The 20,803-nt window shown below is 37.0% G+C and overlaps 1 protein-coding gene across 9 annotated transcripts in view; it reads left to right on the forward strand.

Moving 5' to 3' along the window:
• The window catches only part of MEF2A (myocyte enhancer factor 2A), a 92,862-nt gene that overhangs the window by 38,502 nt on the left and 33,557 nt on the right, over nucleotides 1-20,803 (forward strand). For 8 of the 9 annotated variants that reach the window (XM_055814626.1, XM_055814573.1, XM_055814587.1 and 5 more), the window contains exon 3: nucleotides 4,344-4,547. In XM_055814626.1, coding sequence (XP_055670601.1) covers nucleotides 4,344-4,547 — 204 coding nt within the window. Of the gene's footprint in view, nucleotides 1-2,461; nucleotides 2,671-4,343; nucleotides 4,548-20,803 lie in introns of those variants that run through there. The other variant, XM_055814610.1, reaches the window with a different exon arrangement.

A 20,803-nucleotide genomic window follows, 5' to 3' on the forward strand; every position in this document is an offset into this window, starting at 1 on the left:
GAAGCACCCTTGCTTACTTAGCTGCTTTAATACAGAGTTTATTCCACACCTTTGAACATTCTTGCTACTTTTTACTAAACCTTCTTGACTGTTGCTACATTGGTTTTGGTGGCAAAGGGACCCAGAACTGCAATGCTCAAGATGCATGCAAAACGGGGACTTGCAGAATGGTATACTGATGTTTGTTCTCCGTTCCCCTCCTAGTATTTGATTTGCTTTTTCTAATTTCTCCTGAGTACCAGCTTGATGTTGGTGTAGTGTCAGAATTCCATGGGACTGTCTTGCTGCTGACACATCAGCTCAGAGCCCATTGTTTTGTTTGTGAAATCAGGATTGTTTTTGTCCCTGTATCACTTCAAAGCAGTGTAAACTTGGAGAAGACTATATATAGCAAGAAAAGTATTATTGGAGTTTGGGAGAAAGCCAAGTATTGTGTTTGAACAGCTTTAATCACACAGTGACTGTATGTTTGATGTAGATAAATGTCTTAAGTACAAGTAGTAAAAGTAGATGAATTAATAAATTAAGTTCTTTCACTCTTGCTCTAGGACTTCGGGCACATTGAAGAGGTGGAAAATGACCCACCTCCCACCTTTTTTTAACTTGTTTGGAGTAAGTTGGACAGCCTTGGTTTTGTTCCACTTGAAATACAAATATTGTTAATACTGTAATGGTGGTGTTAGGTTTTTTCCAAGGGAATTTTTATCAAATTTTAGCCCACTTGTACCATTGCTGTGACTGAAGTAAAATATGGGGATTAAATTCTAAGTTTTGTTTCTGGCTGTCCTTTGGCTAACATTATTTTTGAGGGGGGGAGTTAGTGACTAGGAAGAGGCTTTAAACTTTTAACTTAAAAGTGGAATTAGGCTTGCCCTACCTTTTTTCTGTAGAAACTTAGAGATGATAACATACTGCATCTTGTTTTTAAAAGGTCTTAAAGAGATTAAATAGCTTTTGTTAGTGGAGCCAAATTTTTTTTTTGTCTGTGTAGAGGTGCTGGTTATGTTCTTTAACCCCACTGGTGTCCTGTGGTTTTGGTAGCTAGTATATAGAGGTTTAACCTATGAAAACGTACTGGTGCATTGAGTATTTGTTAGGTATTAATCTACTTGTGAGAGTTTTTATCATTGACCCAGAAGAAGGGCATTTAGTTATGGTGGGTTTTTTTTATGCAAAATGGGAAGTATAGTTCAGTTGTGTTTTGTCAGTTTTTGTGTGGCATACATAGCTGGTCAGTAGGTCATTCATGAACATGCATATGATGCCCTGTTTAGATGTTTAGTATAAAGGTTAGGGTTTTTTGTTTGAAAATGTGAGTAGAATGTGTAGAGCTTTTCCTGCAGAGCAAGTTCATATAACTTATGTGGGAAGAAGAGCTATTGTTTTATCAGAAGCATCTTATTTTTGATGGGATTATATGTGAGCTCAAAACAGAATATATAGATCGTTACTCTGGGGGATTACAATTGTCATGAGACTGTCATTGTATTATTAATTAATCTGCTTGAATGAGCAGTAGGACTTTTGTCTTCATTAAGCTGAAAAGAATAAAGTACAGTAAATTAGATATCAAAGGAGCTCAGTCTTGCTGCTTTTCTCTCTCCTCCTCACCCATTTTTTGAGAAGCAGTATCAGAATAGTTCTGAGGATGCCATTGGCCCACAGTAAAGAGATATATTTTTTATTTTAGTGTGGTCCTAAATGGCACACTAAATGGCAAGGGGAAAAAAAAAAGAAATTTGCAGAACTAATTCTGCTTTCTGAGTTTATAATAATCTATGTGCATTAAAGTAAGGCTTGGGTCTCCAGTGGTAGTGGGGTTTGTGCTAAGCACTGTCCAAACACAAAGTGAGAAACTGATGCTAGCTGAGAATCTCAAAAGTAAAACAGCCTTACAAGAGGCAAGAAAGGTAACGTTTCAGTAGAGTAGTTAAGATCTCTTGTCCAGGATCATATGGTCCTCAGTGGAACTAAGCCTTCAGTCTTCTCGTTTAACGACTTCTGAAAGTAATGTAGTGCACACACACATTTTGTTTATGATGCCTTTTTCCTGATAAAACCTAAACAGTAGTACCAGTCTATACCTGCTCATACTCAGGTAATAATTTCTTAAGTGTCTTCTAATTAAAGTGTCAAAAGAACAACAGCTATTTAGGAAAAAAACACCACATTTTCTCCAAATCCACAGAGGAATCCAGACAAAAAGTAATTCTTTATGTTCCCATCCAAGACAGGATAAATAAATACCAAGTGTTCTGAAAGAAGGCATGTGTAAAGTGACAGAACTGCTAGGAGACTTATGCAAGACTTTTTTTTTTTAAAAAAAAAGCAGCTGTATTGTATTATATGTGGATTGTAAAATTTCCACCTGCATTTGGGGAAAGTACATCCCAGTAAAACCTACATTTGTACTTGGTCAACTTGTTGAATTGATAACTGAAAATACTGACAGAAGATGCATTGGGGTAAAGTCTCAGATTTTTTTGGCATTTTGTCTCACTAATGTACTGTAAGTGTTAAACAATAAGTAGGTGAAAAGATCTGCTTACCCTAGTTTAACTTTGAATGTCTTACAGCAGTCTTACATAAAATTGTTTCAGAGGTAGTGCTGTATCTTAATGGAGCTTCTCACCAAATGTGCCTCAAAAAGGTTGAATAAAAAAAGTAATGGTAAGTACTCACTTTTCGTCTGAACACAGATTATTCATGCCTCACAAAGGGCTCTGTGATTAGTGGTCTTCAAACCCTGTGAAGTTTGAAAGTTGAAACACTGCACAGGAACTGAGTGGAACTATAGTTATCATAATATGCCCGACATTCCATGTCTCATCTTTCTAGGTCTTCTGCTCCATTCTTACTGTGGCTAAGTTTTAACAATCCAGGTTTTCAAAAATCATAGGCACGGTGCATTTTTGGCGGGAGGGGCACATGTTAAAACAGTTTTGTGTTGTGTTTTTTTTGGTTTTATGGTTTATTGTTTTAGACATGGATACTGTTTCATAGCTGAAGAGGTATCTCAGGTTCACAGGGCACTTTGCAAAGTGCATATACTGGTTTAATAATACAGTTATAGTCAGCATGCTGAGTACACAATGGTGTTAGTATATGTGTCTCTATCCCTCTGATGCTGTATCGTGGGAAGGGTAGTATGTGTTTTGTATTATGGATAGTATTAAAAAAGTTAATAGGCATGAGATACTCATCTCTGGAAAAATGCCTTGAGGTGTGTATACTCAGAATTTTCCCACCTATCGTCCAAAAACTTGATGTACACCTAAGTAATTAACATGTTAAACTATAAACCCCAATAAAACAGGTTTGATTGTTTCTTGTCTTTTACTTCATTCCTGTCTTGCAAAAGTGTACTGATTATTGTCTGTTAAACATATAGAGCATATAGGTCCCTCCCTTGTCACAGAGGCATATACTTTGAATTGTAATATGGGGGTGTGAATATGGCCATAGGCAGGGGTGTTCCATTTTATGCTGAACTTCGGATTGAAATGATAGATCCGAAAAGAGCATCTTTATTTAAAAGGTGTCAGAACATTAACTTTGTAGTAGTAGATTAAGTGCCTTTTTGAGACACTTAAGAGGATGTTTAGTAAAAATACAGTCCTTTAGAAGTTGACCTTAGCATCAAACCTGTGTTTGATGCAACTTGATGTTGAATACATTGATATTTTATATCCTTAACTAACCGAAATCTTGTGAAAGGAATAATTTTTTTAAAACTATTTTTTCATAATTGATGGTGATTTTTAGAACTAAGTGTCTTTCCTCCTTCCCTGATGGGCACATGTTCCTCAGTGATGGTCTGTAATGGGTTTATTTCCCCACAGTGGTTTTGACTGGACAGAATAATCGTTTCGTGATCTTCCCAAGTGGCAGGAAAACAACTCAACATTAGAAATGAATCTAATTAGATGGGGGTTTTGAGTTTATTAGGTTTAAGGTTGTAACTTGTAAACTAGTTACAGAATAACCAGTTGTCACAAAAGAAAATAATGTAATACCTGGAAAGACAGTGTTGGTTGAACAGAAGGTAATATGGTTAGAGGATCCTACAAACGTTAATTCTCCTTGATAGCTATACCAGTGGAATAGTTGGGAGGGTGTAGTTGTTTAACTTAGTCTTACATAGAGTATTAGCCCTAAAAGTGACACTCAAATGTGATGGCCAGTTAGATAGTATGTTAGGCTTATACATGTTTGTGTTACTTATTAGTAGGAATAAATAGTGTAGGCTCAACTGGTATATTCCTTGAATGCTGGATTATAGTCCTTCAAATGGCGGTCGTGTTTTTTTAAAAAAAATTAAATCATTATTCTTTCTTCTCCAGGTCACCTTTACAAAGAGGAAGTTTGGATTAATGAAGAAGGCATATGAGTTGAGTGTACTCTGTGACTGTGAAATAGCACTCATCATTTTTAACAGCTCTAACAAACTTTTTCAGTATGCCAGCACTGATATGGACAAAGTTCTACTTAAATACACAGAATACAACGAGCCCCATGAAAGCAGAACCAACTCAGATATCGTTGAGGTAACAATTTGAAAAGATGTGTCAGTTTTCTTATCTCCTTAATAGTTAAATTATAGAGCAATATAGAGTATTGTAAGACACTTTAATCAAACGTGTTTTAATAACTTGAAAACGTTGTCATAAAATGTAAACTACTGCTTTTAGCCTGGTTTCTCTAAGGCAATGTCATCTTTACAGCCATGTTTTTTCCCATCTGCCCTCCACCCCCCTGCCGGTTTCTGGGAATCATGTTTGATTTCAGCCAGACTTGGCAGTGGAAATAGAGGTGTGGAAGATAGTTGTTTTTCCAGGGGAGGGAGGGGGTGAAGTGTTCAAGGTTTTCATGGAAATAATTGATTGGATGGAGAATGAGGTAAGAAGAGTGCCCTCCACCTGACAGTTACAGTTGGCCCCTTTTCTGAGGTAGTAGCCGCTTCATGGGTCAAACGCTGCACACAGATCAAATCAGTCACAGCCTCTGCTGCCCCTTGCTCAGCCACCCCCCCTGCCCCTGGCCCTTTCCCCCCCGGCCCAAAAAGTGAACGTGTAGAGCAAGCGAACTTAATTAAATTTGTTGCCCCGTCGCTCTGTATGTCAGTTACAACATAGCAGTAGAACTACTTCAGTTTCTGCAGTAATAGAATAGCATGAATATATTTACTTGAAGGTATTGGTTTCATCTGCTTTTATTGTGCTTTAAATAGAAACTCTTTACAGTACATAACTTCTAAATTAGATGCAGTAGAAATCAAGGATTTTCTTGGCAGTTGGAGCCTTTATATACTGTAACTGCGTTTCAGATAAGTCATGTCTCCAGTAGTCCTGTAAATAGACCAAAACAGGTGGCTGACTTAAGTGTTTCATTTAAATTCTGAAGTTGTCTTCTGAACAAATGCCTTGCTTTTTAGGAATGATTTAGAAATAGTGATTAACCTTGTATAGCTGAATAGTTTATTGCCGAGGGGACCACAGAGTATACAGGGAGGATACTAGCTGATCTTGTAAATAAATTTTCAAGCAAAAGTCAGATTGACAAAACAGAGAAACAGACAAAAGCCTTATTTCTTCCTGAGAAGATTCTCTGCTCATTTGTCAGCTGCGTTTTATGATCAGAAAGAATACTTGCCCAACTCGTGTCTTCAGCATTGAGTACTAGTGAGAGGGTTAATAGACACTGTGAAGAGTTGAAGCAGTATTACTTCATCACTGGCATAGTATAAAGGATAGCTACTGTAGAGGAAGGGAAAACCTCATTCTTTCAAGATGAGCTTTTGATTGTGACAGATGTGAATTTGAGATAGGGATGCAGGTAAGACAGCCAGGCTGATTTTTGTTCTGTATCTAAGGCCTCTTTGTGTTAAGACTTGTGGTAATAGTGCTTCCTCATGTCACGAGATTAAGAACTTCTTCCAAAATAATTTCTATGCAAGGCTGCCTTGTAGCTTTTCTTGGAATTTTTTGTTGGTGGGCTTTTTTACCAGTGTCAAGCATTTGACTCCTGGAAACTACATAAAAAAGTGCCGTTCATATGCAAGTGCTCATCTGGTTTCTGTTCTGGGGGAACATGCAAGGACTTATCTGCAGATTCTTTCTAATTTTCCTCTGTAGGTTTACTGTATTACACAAGTGTGGGAGTTGGAACTCTACTCTCAGTTTTCAAACATAGTCCAATTAAGGAGTGCATCTTCGAGTCTCTCCATATTAGCTCTGTGCACTCCTCAGTCTGAAATGTTTTTGTTTCTGTTCTTTCTTCTTGGGAAGAAGTTACTTAGCCCGAAAGGGGGAGTGTATACCTTTTTGTAGGAAAATACGGTCTTTAAACTTACGGCTATGTTGTGAATAGAGTTAAATTGGTAGGATGAAATATTTACAAGCTCATTATATGTAAGGTAGAGTGATGTTTTCTCTCTGTTGGATTGCAGGAAAAAAAAGGATGTGTGCAGTATTTCAGAGAGATACTCTGCAATTTCATTTTTTGCAACTGATTGCACTTCAGATTTGCTCCACCTGTGTGGTAACTGTGTAGTATATTAGCTATTGTTCTTCAGGCAATTAAGAGGTATCATTCGTGGTTGGGATTGGATGGTTTGCTTTCCATTATAAGTAAACTATGTCTTTAATTTAGAAAAACATACTCAGTGGAAAACTATCTACTACTTTGCTTTACAACAGAGCTGAATAGGTTCAGTGGAGAATATGCTGTGCTTTGGAGCAGCTGCAGTGGCAGGTACAGCGTAGGTAGGGAGGAACATGGGAGACGAGATGGGGAGAGTAAGACTCCTGTATTGAAGCAGTAGCAAGCTGCCAAAAGCTCACTGTTTCATGTAATGTCACCGTTGATGGATGCTTGTGGTGTGACAGAGGTAAGGTTACAGCACCAGCCTTTTGGAAATGTTCTGAAAGAACAGCATGAAATGGCTTCTCTTTATTGTGCCTATGTAGAAATATGGTTTTAACAAACATTACAAAAAAACCCACCACCTGAAAATCTGTCAAGCTTATTCTAAATTGATTTAGTATATGTAATTGTATTTTATGGAGTTATAGCTGATGTATATATCTTAATAATTCACTTGCCTCCTTGAATATGACAAATGGTATTGTGATGTAGGCTCACCATGAGACTAGTCTTGATCCACTGTAGTCCTGATATGTTCGACAGCAGGGTTGTGGGGGTTTTTTGTTGTTGTGTGCATTGTTCTGTACTAGAAGGAAAGCTAATTCTACACAGTTCAGAAGCTGTATAAGAGAAGAAACAAATCTACTGATACTCATTTTCAGTACTGGATAGATGGCAATGTTGTAACTGATTAAGTGAAATCGATGAGACATCTTCCCCTTATAGTTGCCTCCTGTTCAATTTTGGCATAGGAATTGCTTTTATATGCCCAGAGCTTGGTATCTTCTGTTGCTGCTGGAACGTTTGTGTGAAAACATAGTAGGAGGGAGAGCACTGACATCTTAAATGAATACTAGGAATTTTTTTGATACTTACCCTTATGTCTTTCACTGTACATGTTATTGTAATGTGAATGCTCTGTTGCTGTCCTGTACCTATTATTTTCTAATTTCTTTTGTCTCTTCTATGTGTTTTTGGTGGTCCCTTTTTCTTTTCAATTTCTGTTAATATTTCCTTGTACCCCCACTACTTCTTTTTTTTTTTTTTTTTCCCCCTCCATTCAGTTTCTAAACAGGTTACCTATCAAATCGTTGGCTTCTGTACCTATTTCTTGCTATGGGTATTTCTCATAACATTTTTTTTTTCTTTCATAGCTGTTTGGTGACTAGTAACTTATAGGGGTGTAAGGAATATGGTTTTTCGGCCATCTTGGCAGAATCATAGACTTTTGAATAGCTGGAATTGGAAGTTACAGAATTTCATTTTAACGTAAGTTTTTAGTTTTCTAACTATCAGTAGTATACTTGGAGACAGTCCATTCCCTGAAATTTGGTACTTTTAAGGGAGAAGATCTTGCAATAGCTGGCCTGCAAGCAGTTTTAAAGGATAATTTGTGTGGCATTTTTGCACTGGTGCTTAACCTCTGTGATGTGTGACTTTTTTTGCTGTCTGAATATGTTTTACAGCATTGGGAAAGAAGAGGTAAATAGGGTAAAACATGATTGTGTGAAATGCTTAAAAATCTTCAGAAATACATAAGTCTGTGAAAAAACTTCCTTGCTGATCAGGACCAGGCACAACTGGTCTAATGGGGTTTTTTTTTTAGATTAATTTCGGCATCCCTTTGAAATATGAAAGGTGAAAACAGGTGATGTTGGTGAGGACAGTGAAATTTTGCTTATGATGGCTGATCTCCTGACCTTTTAGTAAAAGACATTTACTCAAGATGTAATATTTCCTTTAAGCCTCATGAAAGGGAAAAAGAATTCCAAAATAACCTCTTAATACAATTTCAGAAATATAAATTATAATTCAAAACGATTCTTTTATGTTTTTTCCTCTTGGATAATATGGTCCTTTTCACGTCAGATGAGAGAGGTTTTGTTCTGTTGCACAGTCAGGTTTAAATCGTCTTGTTTTTTTTATAGTTGAGTTGAAAGCTAGTGGTCTTGCATAGGTTAGATGGGCCATGTAGGGATATTGAATAAAGTGTAACTCTCATTCAGTGTGTGCTTTGAATTCTTGAAATATTAGGATCATGTATTTAGTTCTACAAAGCCATAATGGCACAGTTGAAGGTTGTTACACTGAAGCACTGTCTATGATTTGAAGGACTTGCCGTAGGTGTTACAGAATTTTATGCTTTAATATTCATGGACTTTTTTCTGTAACACATTATTCTTGGCAAGTAATTATTTTTCCTGAGGAAAGAAGTAGAGTACTTCTGCAGAGTAAAGTGGGAAGAATTTCAGGTTTTAGCAGGATTCTGTATCCATATGGTCAACAAAATGTTTTAATGTGTAGAAGGCAGTTTGAGACATTGAGTGTTCATTCTTTTTTGATTGAAAGGAAAAGAAGGAAATGAACATGCAGTCACACTCAATCTTCTTTAGTGTAGGGTGTGTTAAGATTATTACAGATTATCTGCAAGGTCACACTTCAATGTTGGGTCCTTCTGTCCCTCAAGAGGGCCTCAGAAAGCAGCAGTTGTTTAGTTGTTCCCTCTCTTCCAGCCTCGCCTTTTCTGGGAGTCAACAGCTGAAGACAGGCTCTTCTTGCCTGTGTAGCTCAGATTTTTTTTTTTATTGTTGTTGTTTTTTTTTTTAATCTCTTTTTGGCGGTTTGGTGTTCCTTGAGTGAATACAGCAAAACAGGGTTTATTTTACCTACACTTGGCCGTGGGCGGGTTGTGCATGTTCCATTATATCACCTCATCAAACTGAAGTGATTTCATTTTTTTAGGAGCCTGTCTAAAATGTGACCTACTTTGCCAGTTGGCATCTGTGCCCATGGGAATTTCAGAGGTGTCAGTTAATGAGCCTCTTTGTGCTGTATAGTTTAATGCTGTTTTCAGTGTAGTGTAATGTGCCATATAATGCTTAGGTTATATCCCAGATATTGACAGCTGTCCTTGAAATTTGCTATAATCTGTAATAAAAATCGTAACTAAAAAGTATATATATAAGTATTTTCTCCTAAACTGTATCGTGTAATTACGGTAAACGTACTCGTTCTTGTAAAAAGACTGGTGCATTGGAATAACCGTAATTGTTTCTTCATGTAAGTTACAGCAAGTGATTTAGATGTTTGTGTTAAATCTCTTTAACATGGGAAGTGCTGACTCTGATAGGAAGTAATGTTTGTGATGGCTTGGTGTGATGGTGGTCATGTCATAGTTTTGACAGAAACAAGACAGAAAGCAGGTAAATGTACCTGCTACTGTTTACAGTAGTGTAAATAAGTAAGTTTAGTCTTAGAGAAGCTGTATTCAGTGCATCATCTGGCATTAAAATACCAAATGGGCACTCTATTTCTCTGCCTTTTCACAAAATTTTAATGAAGAGCTGTTACAGGAGCAATATGTGTTCTTTAGTCATAGACATATATATAGCATCAGAGATGCGATTGTCAGATCATAGCTTTGAGTAAGCATGTAGAGCTCATCAGCACATGTAGAGCCTGTAGCATAAAGAAGCAGATGCATCTCCACAGCCAGATGGAGCATACGCCAAGAGAAAAGTGTAACAGTGTGGGGAACATAAACAGAAAAGTTGGTGTTGAAACACTATGTTTATAAACCAAAAGCTTTTGGGTTTTGTTTTTTATCCGGTTTTGTCCACCTCCCCAGCATTCCTGCTTTTCCAGGCTATGGATTACCAACGTGTATTTTGAACTGTTATTTATATGTCATACAGTACAGTAGTTTGTTAACCATGGATGTTACGGTATTTTGGTAGCATTTGAATTGGTTCATAGTTTCTTTTTTTGAATTTGAGTGAACTTCATATGAAATTGGAGATCTGGGAATTGTGTCTCTGTACATGGATGTACACAGATGAGGAAGACATTCAGTTGACTGATCCTGTTCCCTTCCTTGGTGGATACCTGGTGTAGCCGATCTAGATACACATTTGGCAAGCAGTTTGGGCTTCCATATGTTACTGTTGAAAGTTAAAAAGTAAGATGGTGGAAACTGGATCACATCCTTCAGAAATACATTTCTTTGAAATGTTCTGTAAGAGAAGTTATATGGTAAGTTTTTAAACATATTTTTAAAAAGGAAGAGAATGCTCTACAACCAGCTTCAGTTGAAAATGAAAACCGATGCTTAATGTAGGTGACTAAAATCTCCAAATTTACATGAAATATCAACACAGCTTTATAGAACTGAGTTAGTACTGAGAGGCGGGTACCATGCATATTGATGGTTAGACACACGCTAGAGACTGTAGGAAGGTTGACAATGCCAGTTAGTTACTGTTGTGTTGCCTTCGTATTTGATAGGTGGAGAATTGCCAGTTGTGGGCTGGGGGGGGGGGGGGGGGGGGGAGAAAAAAAAGCAAAAAGCTTTGAGCTGATAAAAGAATATGTGTGAGTACTATGAATAGCATTGTCATGTGGTTTTGTTGTTTGGACCAGTTGCGCTGGTCTCCAAATAGCATGGACCACACTGGAAATCAGCGGTATACATTTAAAAGAAGGAAGAAGCTTAAAAATGGTTTCAGTGAAGTAAGGAAATGACTTTGTAATCTGCAATCTGCTCATGATGCTGAGAAAATGTAGGCATTATTGGACTTGATTTGCTAAATGATTATGTAAATGTAATTATACTGCATATAACGTTTCAAATAATTTGAGACGGCACACAAATGCCTTTGAGATATTTTAAGGAGGTGATTGAGGAGGATTTATGTATGGTTAAGGACTAAAACCTCACTTTTAGCTTACCTTAAAAAGAGAGAAAATGCATAAAAACTCTAATGGTCTGGAATATGTTTAATCAGAAACTTGGATATCTAAAAATGTATGTGTGTGTATATACATGCACAGTAGCTTTAATCTATTTTTTTCTAGTAAAGTATGTACTATAAACAGGGCTTCTAAGCAGGTTATGCTTTTTCCCACTCAGGGTTCAGGAAGAAATGGCTTCCTTGAAAAGTTCAAAATGTGGTCAAGGTACCAGATATTTATTTAGAATATAGTGACAGAAGACACCTGTGTATTTTGTGCTGTGCAGAACAGTTACCAGTCACAGTGGTGTCTGGCTCTGCCTCTTCCCCTTCTCCCTGCCTTTTTTGTTAAAAAATTTGTCAGATGAAGTCTAGCACTTTATCCCCGAAGTTGTTTTATTTGAGCTGTTCACTGTTACCATTAATTTTTCCGTATCTTGCATTTGGTAATATTGTTCTACTTTAGCATACTCTTGTAATTATTTGGCTGTGCTGCAGTTGCTTTGGGCAAACTGGTGACTAATGTTGATATGTCTTTTTTTTTTTTTTAATGACAGATTGTTGGGTGACTTGAAGAAAGCTGACAGTGCTAGAAAAAAGTTTTTCTTCCTAGTTACTGTCATTTTGTGTTCCTTTATTTCTGATACATGTAAAGAACTGCCAGAAGTAGAATAGACTTTTTTTTTTTTTCTAAACAGCTTTGTCTTGCCTGCAAATAATATAAAGCTACACTTTCCTCATCTAAACCAGTGATTAAATTTAATGTTTGACAAGGGTTAAGAATGCTAGATTTCTTCTACCTCTTAAAACAATGCTGATGTTTCAAATTTACTGTGCTATACTGGTATTCTGAATTTTTGAATTCCAGCTTTAGTAGCTAATTAAAGTGCATATATATATGCATGCATATGCTTCATTTGAAGTTTGTCTAGAATGCATCTTTTATATACAAAGTTTCAGAAGTCTCTTGCTAATAATGGTTGTGCTTAGCTGTTGTATTACTACTGGTAATTTTATGTAGCTCCAGTTCAGATTGCTCTGTGTCCTATGACAGTTACATTAGTGAGATTATCTTAAAGGTGTGAAATCAAATTTGCTGTGATGTTCTAATTTTTTTAATAAACTAACAGAAAAAGCTCATCACTTAACTGATGAATGACAGCTTACTTGGCTGTACATCAGTAGAATCTCAAATCACATCAGATGGCTTTCCAGGAGGCTGTGCTGCTGAGAGGACCAGAATCTTAAATCTGTGTCAAAAACTTGTAGAGGGCCTTTGTACAGTACTTGTCTACCAAAAACTCTGCAGAAGCAACCCTGCAATAGGTGACATGGATGTACTTTAGGAGCCAGGATAACTACGTGTTTCATCTAGAAGAGACAGCAAGAGTTGGAGGTGGTCGTAACAGCACGCTTTTCTCTTCAAGAATTCCCCCCCCCCCCCCTTTATGTTAATCTCTCTTCAGAGGGGAATGAATGATGTAGGTCCAAATATCATTAGTAAAAAGAAAATAGCTGCATCTTTCTAGGCCTCATTACAAGCTGTCAGTGGTTTGACCTGGTTGTCTTAATTAAATGGTTAATTGTCCTGTGAGCTAGATATTTGGCCAGTGTTTTAAATTCTGTTCATGGACGGGAGATCATTTCTTCCCCTCTTTTCCGCCAGCTTCTTAGAGTTACCTGATGAGAAAACGTAACTAATATACTAAACTTTCTCCCTTCTCCTCCTACTTGCTTCCATCAAATGCTGTTAACTTTTTTTTCTGAATTTGACATGAAACTCAACATAACAATAAATAGGTGTAGCTATTAGTAAGTGAATTGTTACAAGTCATAGTCTGGAAGAAGTAAGTTCTAAGCAGAGCTGGAGTGGTGCTTTTTGGGGCATTTAGGAAGCAATATTTCTGAGCACAGATAACTATTTTCTTTAGAACAGTTTAAAGCATCGCTTGATACAGTTCCCGTCGCTACCTGTGTGTGCAGCTACAGAGTACTTCTAACCAGTAAAGTTCCCAGGGATGTGCTTTAGTTCTTGGAACAGTTCTGAATGTGACAGACATGACTGTTCAGTGTCCTGCCCTGCCAGTCCGTGGTATAAGCCTGTCATTGTAACCCTGAAGTGTAGGCTACATCTAGCCAGCAAGCAGTACTATTGAAAGCTGCTTTCCTCAGTTTCTAGCGGTAACATGGGCTGTCAGTATTTCAGTTTGGATGATGTAAAATTTTCTGTCTCGTTGAACTCCAGACATATTAACCATTAAAGATAGACATAGCTAACAGTGCTAATGAATATAATGAATATTTTGGATTCAAGTTACTTAACTGCTTTTAGTTTGTGTGATTTTTGTGCTTTCCTTTGCAGTGTGCAGTATCTAGATGTAATTAGAATAAATCAAATTATCTGGCAGCCTGAAGCAATATGAGCAAAACTTGTTTTCATTGCACCTGTGTAAGTTACTAGGATGAGGTTTGAATAAAGAAAACTTTCGCTTTTGCTCATTTCATTGTAGGAAACTTAGGCTGTTGTGCTTTTGAATGAGGTCTTACAATGTAAAACTTTCTGTTATGTGGAATCTGTGTCATTTTTTTAGGTTACGGCTATTGTAAGTATTTCTCATGTGTTTCCTATGAAAACTACTCTTGACTTCGGTTTACATTGCAAATTAGCTGATAATAGTAGTATATTTACTCCATTTTTCCTCACAAATCTTTATTAAAATATAAATTTTGAACTGTAGAAGCTAGAATGTGTCAAACGTTCTAGACATTTGTAAAATAAAGATCCACTTGAAAGTGGAGGAACTATGAGTGTTTTGAGAAGTTCTTCAAGGATCCATCTTGCACTCTGGCTCATGAGGGTTTGTTGGAGTGATTCCTATATCCTATACCTCTTACTTGCCAACCTCTTTAGAAGCAAAGGGCGATTAAGGCTCCATGTTTATATATTTGTCTTTAGTACAGACTTGGGTAACACATTCCAAAGAATCAAAACTTAATGAAGGAAGCTTTTTTTCTAATATTGCATATAGCTTGTATTCTTGGTGAATAACACATACTTCTCATTTTCTTTGGAGTCTGTTTTTAGTGATAGGTGCTGTCAGTCAACTACATAAAACCAGTGATTCTCCTCTGTTACAAAACCCTGTATTTGTTTCTCAGCGGTGCAAGTGATGTTTTTCCAACTGATTCTGCAGTGTGGTTGGAGAATTTTTTTTTATTTTTGAAATACATAGGGCAGACATACGAAGTCCAGTTCTCACACCCACTGCTTGCGAAATGCATGTCAAAGATCCAGTTTTGGATTTAGCTGTTGTGGAGATGTTCTGTTAAGTAGAACTGAAAATCGACTGCAAGAAAATCTGTAACAGCTCACTGCTTGTTAATGCTGGAGTTCATGCAGGCAGTCACACAAAGACATAATTATTTACTCGTATTAACAAGTTCTTCAAGCTGTGCTGGTCTCACATATTCTGAAGCCCTTGTGTTGCTGCAGAATTCGATGCTTTTGAAATTCTGCACTGACAGTTAGAAGAGTGTATTTTTACTTCACAATTTCAAAGCGAGGACCGTGGCATCTGTTAACCAAGAGTGAGTGACTTTACCCAAGCTGTGCATGGAGGAATAGACCCCAGAACAATGTGTCTCCTGGAACTACAGTAAGATGAATAACTGTTCTTTCTGATGATACTCTTGATTTCAGTGAAGAGTTAATGTAACCCAGCTCTTGACTTTCAAGCTTATGGGTTTGGTAGGTTCAACTGTCAGCCCTGCCAATCTTGCAGAAGGGACTGCAGAAGTGCTAGCTTCTTGATCGTTGCTGTTCACCAGCCAGTGTTTTAGCATAAACTTAAAAAGGAGGGAGAGTGTAATCTATAGGATGCTTCACTCTTGCTTGCCTTTTGGACCTCAGCGTGTTTACATGCTGTGTCTCTGTTGAGAAGGTTTTAAATACTTTGCTTTTGAATAATCTTCTTTTTTGGGCCTTAAACTGATGGTGCTTCAGCAGAAAAGGTCTGGGGGAGTCTCTAGCCTCCAAGAAAAAATGGTCTAGATCCTCATAATACTTCCCAGTCACGTAACCAAGATGTGGGTGTGATGAGATGCTTCTGATCATAAAATGGAGATTGTGGTTTGTTCGTTGCCAGTGTTCTACTGCAAGTAGTGTGGCCCATCTAGGCAGTAACATTCTCAACAGTCACGTGAACAAAAGACTTCATGTTGATCCTTTCACCTGGTATGTTTTGGCATAGTAACTGTTTTATCACCTGACTGAAGAAAGCATTTATGGTGATAGTTCTTGTGGTACAGACCTATGAATCTCCTAACAGTCGTTATAATATCACATCATTCTTGTTCTTCATAATATTTATAAATCAATACCCATATAGCATTAATGTCTTTTTGTGAGTTACCAGTGATAGTTATTAGATCTTGTTAATGTCATATCAGTGATGTAATATTTCATGTGGGAGCTTCTGTAATTCATAGTGTAGCTATGGAATGCTAGTTAACTTAGTTAAATTAACAGTAGTGTGAATATTAATATTTAAATGCTGTTTTACTGGAATTATTTATCTGTTACTTTCAGTAGGAAGTGAATAATATATTTTTAATTAAAACCTCCCAGATTCATTGGGAATATTGTAAAGATTTTTTTTCTAGATCAAAGCTCTTACACGTTGTCCTACTGGAAGCTCTTCTAACTGTAACAAACTAATGCCATTTAAAGCCCTGCTCGTTTTTGCATTAACTTACTGTTCAGTACTTGCTGAGCGTAGTGACTTGTTAGAAAGAAAAAAATCAAGCATGCCAGACCCAGCCTTTGTCCAATGTTGACATGAATTACACATGATAAGACTAAAGCTTACTCATATTTCACTGTCCCTGATTCCCATATAGTCTTTCTAACTCTCTAGATCCCACCTTTGATTTCCCACCCCCTTTTCAGGTTAGGTAAGGACAGTCTTCAAAGAAGTGCTTTGGCTTTAGAATGACTTGCTCTTAAGTGAGGGTTATGCAAGGAAAACCATATTAAGTGTATTCCTTCAACACCTAACTGAGAAGTTCAGTATTCAAAACATGGGTTGTGACATACTTATTACTGCTTTGTGTCTTGAAGTTCTACATTCTAATTATTTTAGTTCAGTAAAAATAGTGATGTGTCTGCTTGTACCCTACTTTTTATTTCTGGAGGGGCTCACTGCTTCCCGTTGTACATACCTCAGCTGGTGTTTCAAGTTATCTTGAATACCAAGACTTTTGAAATAGTTTCTGTTATCCTTTCTAATTTTCAGTCTGTAAGGAGAAATTCAGGATGAGAAATGTCTGAAATAGCGATACTGTATATGCAGGTAGACCAAAACAAACCCATTCTTTTTATACCATTGAATGGTAATTGGAGTTTAGAATTTTTTTCTTGCCAAACTATGAGTAGGAGATAATATTTTTACTACAGAAGTTCTAAACGATTATGAAGGATATTATGCAGATGGGTTGCTATGCTTGGAAACTTTTCATGTTCCATATGGCTTATCTGCAGTATACTGTTGCTGAAAGGAGGCATTCAGTTGACTACTGCTGTTGCTGATTTATATTTTTAACTATTGCAAGTATGTGAAGAGATATATATGGGAGGATGTGTATGTACATATGTGTGTTGTCACTTGAGTAAGGATTGAAAAAAGTATTTACGTACCATAAAATATGGTTTTGAACATTTTAACATAGAACTGTTTTGCTTGGTTTTACCATTAAATTTGTTTGTTGCAGACTGCTTTTCCTGAAAGGACTATAAAATATATAATATTTGATGTTAAGGAATAGTTTCTTCTTCTTGAAGATGAACACTGATCTACTTTGTCTTTTGTTTTTAATAAAAAGATTAAGATCAACTTAGACTAGCAATTCAGTACTCTCTCTGGAAAAATCTAGTTGATGGTACTTTCTGTAAAACATGTAAAATGAAAACCTGCTCAGCGATAGAAAATTTAATGATCTAGTAAGTTGTATAGAAAGTAAAACAAAAATCAATGCATCAAATATCATATTTTGAGAGCTTGACTTAGCTTTCACTGTAGAAACAGTAGTATCAGTGCTCATGGATTAGTAATAATTTTAAGTCTCAAGAAGTTCATTTAGGAATGAGCAATCCAGCTTGTTGGTAGGTCAGCAACTACATTGTAAAGTCTACAGTTTACAGATAGTGTTTCTCTAAAATTACAAGTAAATTCCCTGCCTATACCTTCTAGTCCGGTGCATTGTGTAATATTCAGGGGGTAAAAAGAGGAGTGGATTTTATAGCCCATAAAACTGTTATTCTTTAGTAATTGCTTGTGGTTTACCTATTTAAAATAATGTTTCACAGCAAAGATGGTTCAAGCTAGGATTTAAGCTTCATACCATATCATGTCTAAAAACCTTTTGTATGTGTTATTTTATATAAACGAGAGTTTGAATCCTGAGTGCCATCTTTATCATATCTTGGAGGAATTTGACAGCTAGCTTTCATGCAAGCCAGGGATACATGTTAAAATTTGCCAGATACTGGAAGTGCTCCAACATTTGCAACAAGACTGTCTTTTCTTAGAGTGGTATATAACAGGGACACTGATAAAACTTCAGATCATGAACATTTTTCATCTGTAAATGATGAATACCTTTGCCTAAAACTGAACATGGCAGAGCATTACTTGGAAGGGCTCTTCCTTTTATTTTATGGGCTAATGCTAGGCAGGCCTACAGTTTTTTTGTTTGTAAAACCCTTTGGCCAAAAAATCTTGTCATTGTAGCAAACTTCTGTTACTGTACTTTGGTTTACTGTAGGGTTTTTGATGTCTAGATATTTTTGCATAATTTCAGTTGCTTACTTTTGAAATGCCACTACTAATAGAGCACAAGAATGGAAAATACTATTGAAGTAAGCTAAAAGTAGAGTATGTGAATTTTTCAGATTTGACTTAGTACACATTATTTTGGTTGGGGAGCCTATCAGAAAGATTGGTGAAGTCTTGTTTGTAAGGAGGTTAGCTCTCCAAATTGCTTAGCTCGTGGAAATGTCTGTCATAATCTAATTTGACCTCCTGTGCATTTCAACTGAAGTTTTGAAAGCTGGGCACCACTATGCTTTGGGCTGTTTTGGGATGTATGTATTTGTGGCTATATTTAGAACGTGAAATTCTAACTGATAGCATAGCAAAATATAATTGAAAGTGTGTCAGGGGTACTGAAAGGATTAGTATTAGGGCTAAACTTAAGTAACTTCCTAACTTAAAGGAAAGGAAAACAGCTTCATAATGAAATTTGCAGATGCTTCAGTGGTTGAAGTTGAGAATATTAATAGAGCCTAAGGAAAATTTGTAAACATTACATAGATTAATCCAGTACATCTAACTATGGAAAAAGAAATTGAAGCCTACAGAAATGATATTGATGAGCTTCAGACACAAACCTATGTTACTGAATTGAATTATAAGTTTTTTCTTTGGCTGTTCCCTTTTGATGTCTATGCTGCACGTAGGATTCAGTCCTGCTTGTATTTTAGACAGTGCTAAAATTTGTATATTGAGCAGTGCAGAGTCGAGGTCTGACTTTGCAGAACTATGTTGCTACTTTAGAGAAAAGAAATTACGTGCTTCAGAAGCCAAACTGACCTGCAGGAAGCGCAGAAACTATACACAACTTTCAGTGACTAAGAATACTCCTTGGATACTTGAATATGTTTTATATATAATAGCGGAGAAATTACTGTATGTAAAGGATGGTACACCATAGTATTGTTCAGGGTGATCAAAGTGAAGTATATTGTGTTATAAAAGAAGAAAAATCCAGTCTGATTTTGGGCTCAACTTCTTGGCAATAGTATAACAGGAAGCAAATAATAAAGCAGTTGTCATGCTTTCAGCATGACTTTTTGCTGTATGTAAAGTCTGTAGTGATCCATGCAGTTCTTGCCAGCTGAACTCTTTTCTCCACTGTGGGAGGGGAGCTGAACTGCATTAAAGGAATATGCCCTGTTTTCTCTAACTGATGTTTCACGTTATAAGAATGAAAAAACTGGGTGGGAGTCCAGTGCTGTGACTACTGTATTTGTCCTTTGGTTTGTGACTATCTCAGAAAACAGGTGTGACTTTTAAAGTAGGATGTGATTATCAGTGGTGGCTGAGGCAATGGTTTGCTGCTGTCAGAAAGGACCAGACCATTCCTTCTGCCTACTTCGTATCTGCCTATGGTGCTCAGCCTATAGATTGGAAAACCATGTTATTCCTGCTACAACTGAAAACAAACCCAGCAAAAATAAGTTAAATAAAGAATGGTCAAGGAGAATTTTCTGTCATTTTAGTGAAAAGAAAAATTACTTATTTCAGGCTGGAGCAAACATCAGAGTTGGCGTAGGGATGGTCTCTAGGATCCTGCACTTTCTGTGGCAGTAAGTTGTTACTGTCAGTCAGCTTGTCAAACTGCTCCCACAGAGATTTCAGCCGTTCCCTTAAAGCATGGAGAAATAACCTTAAAGCACAGATCTCTCTAATCATCTACAGAGATGGAATGTGAGACTGATCCTGAAGGCTGTGGGTACCACTAAATAGCTCGTGGTTATCCTGGGATCTCTATTTTAGGAGTTCGTTTTCTTTGTTCCTGAACACTGATAGGAAAGGCACTGTTGCAGCCTGGGCTAATGCTACTGGCTTTTGCATTTTATTGGTGTGACTGCAACTTCACAATCTTTTGCCTCAGTGATCTTATCGCTGTTCCCATCGCAGATGACCATGTGATGCTTAGTCCTGTCCTGCACAGAGCTGCGTGAGTGCTTGGCAGCTGTGTTTGTGGGTGAGGAGCCTTTGGAATTTGATGCAAGTGGCACTAGAGTCCTCTCAGGGTCCGCTATTGCATGGCAGCTCTCTCCAGCATCAGGAACAGTTTAATTGGTTATCCTTTTGATAACCATGCTGTACGTGCCTACTGGAGAAACAGTAATATTTGGCAGTACTGGTGCAGCCTTTCCATTACTTCAAGCCTGAGGAATACTTACACTTAATGAAATTACAATTTTTTAGAAAGTATTTACTCCAAATTTGGGCTGCTTCACAGCTTTTCTGTGCTCTGACTGCAACAGCAGAAACAGCAGAACTAGACACAGGTTTTAAGTCAAAGGTTTGTTTTTCCAAGGGAAATCACTTTTCATTTCAATCTTAGTCAAATTTTGGAAATGTTTTTCCTGGTGATTTGGGGTGAAACACACAACAAAAATCCTGTTTGGCCGGCTCCAATAGTAAGTGCAAAAAATAGAGCTGTTAACATGATACATAGTAGCATTGATAGCAACAACCATTTCCTTTTTGTGTAATATTACAAGAAACCTAACACTGAAAATGTTATAAATGAACTGACACTTTTTTTGCACTACATAATACTTCATGTATGAGATCATC

This window comes from Falco peregrinus, chromosome 1 (genome assembly GCF_023634155.1).
Source record: "Falco peregrinus isolate bFalPer1 chromosome 1, bFalPer1.pri, whole genome shotgun sequence".
Lineage (NCBI taxonomy): Eukaryota > Metazoa > Chordata > Aves > Falconiformes > Falconidae > Falco > Falco peregrinus.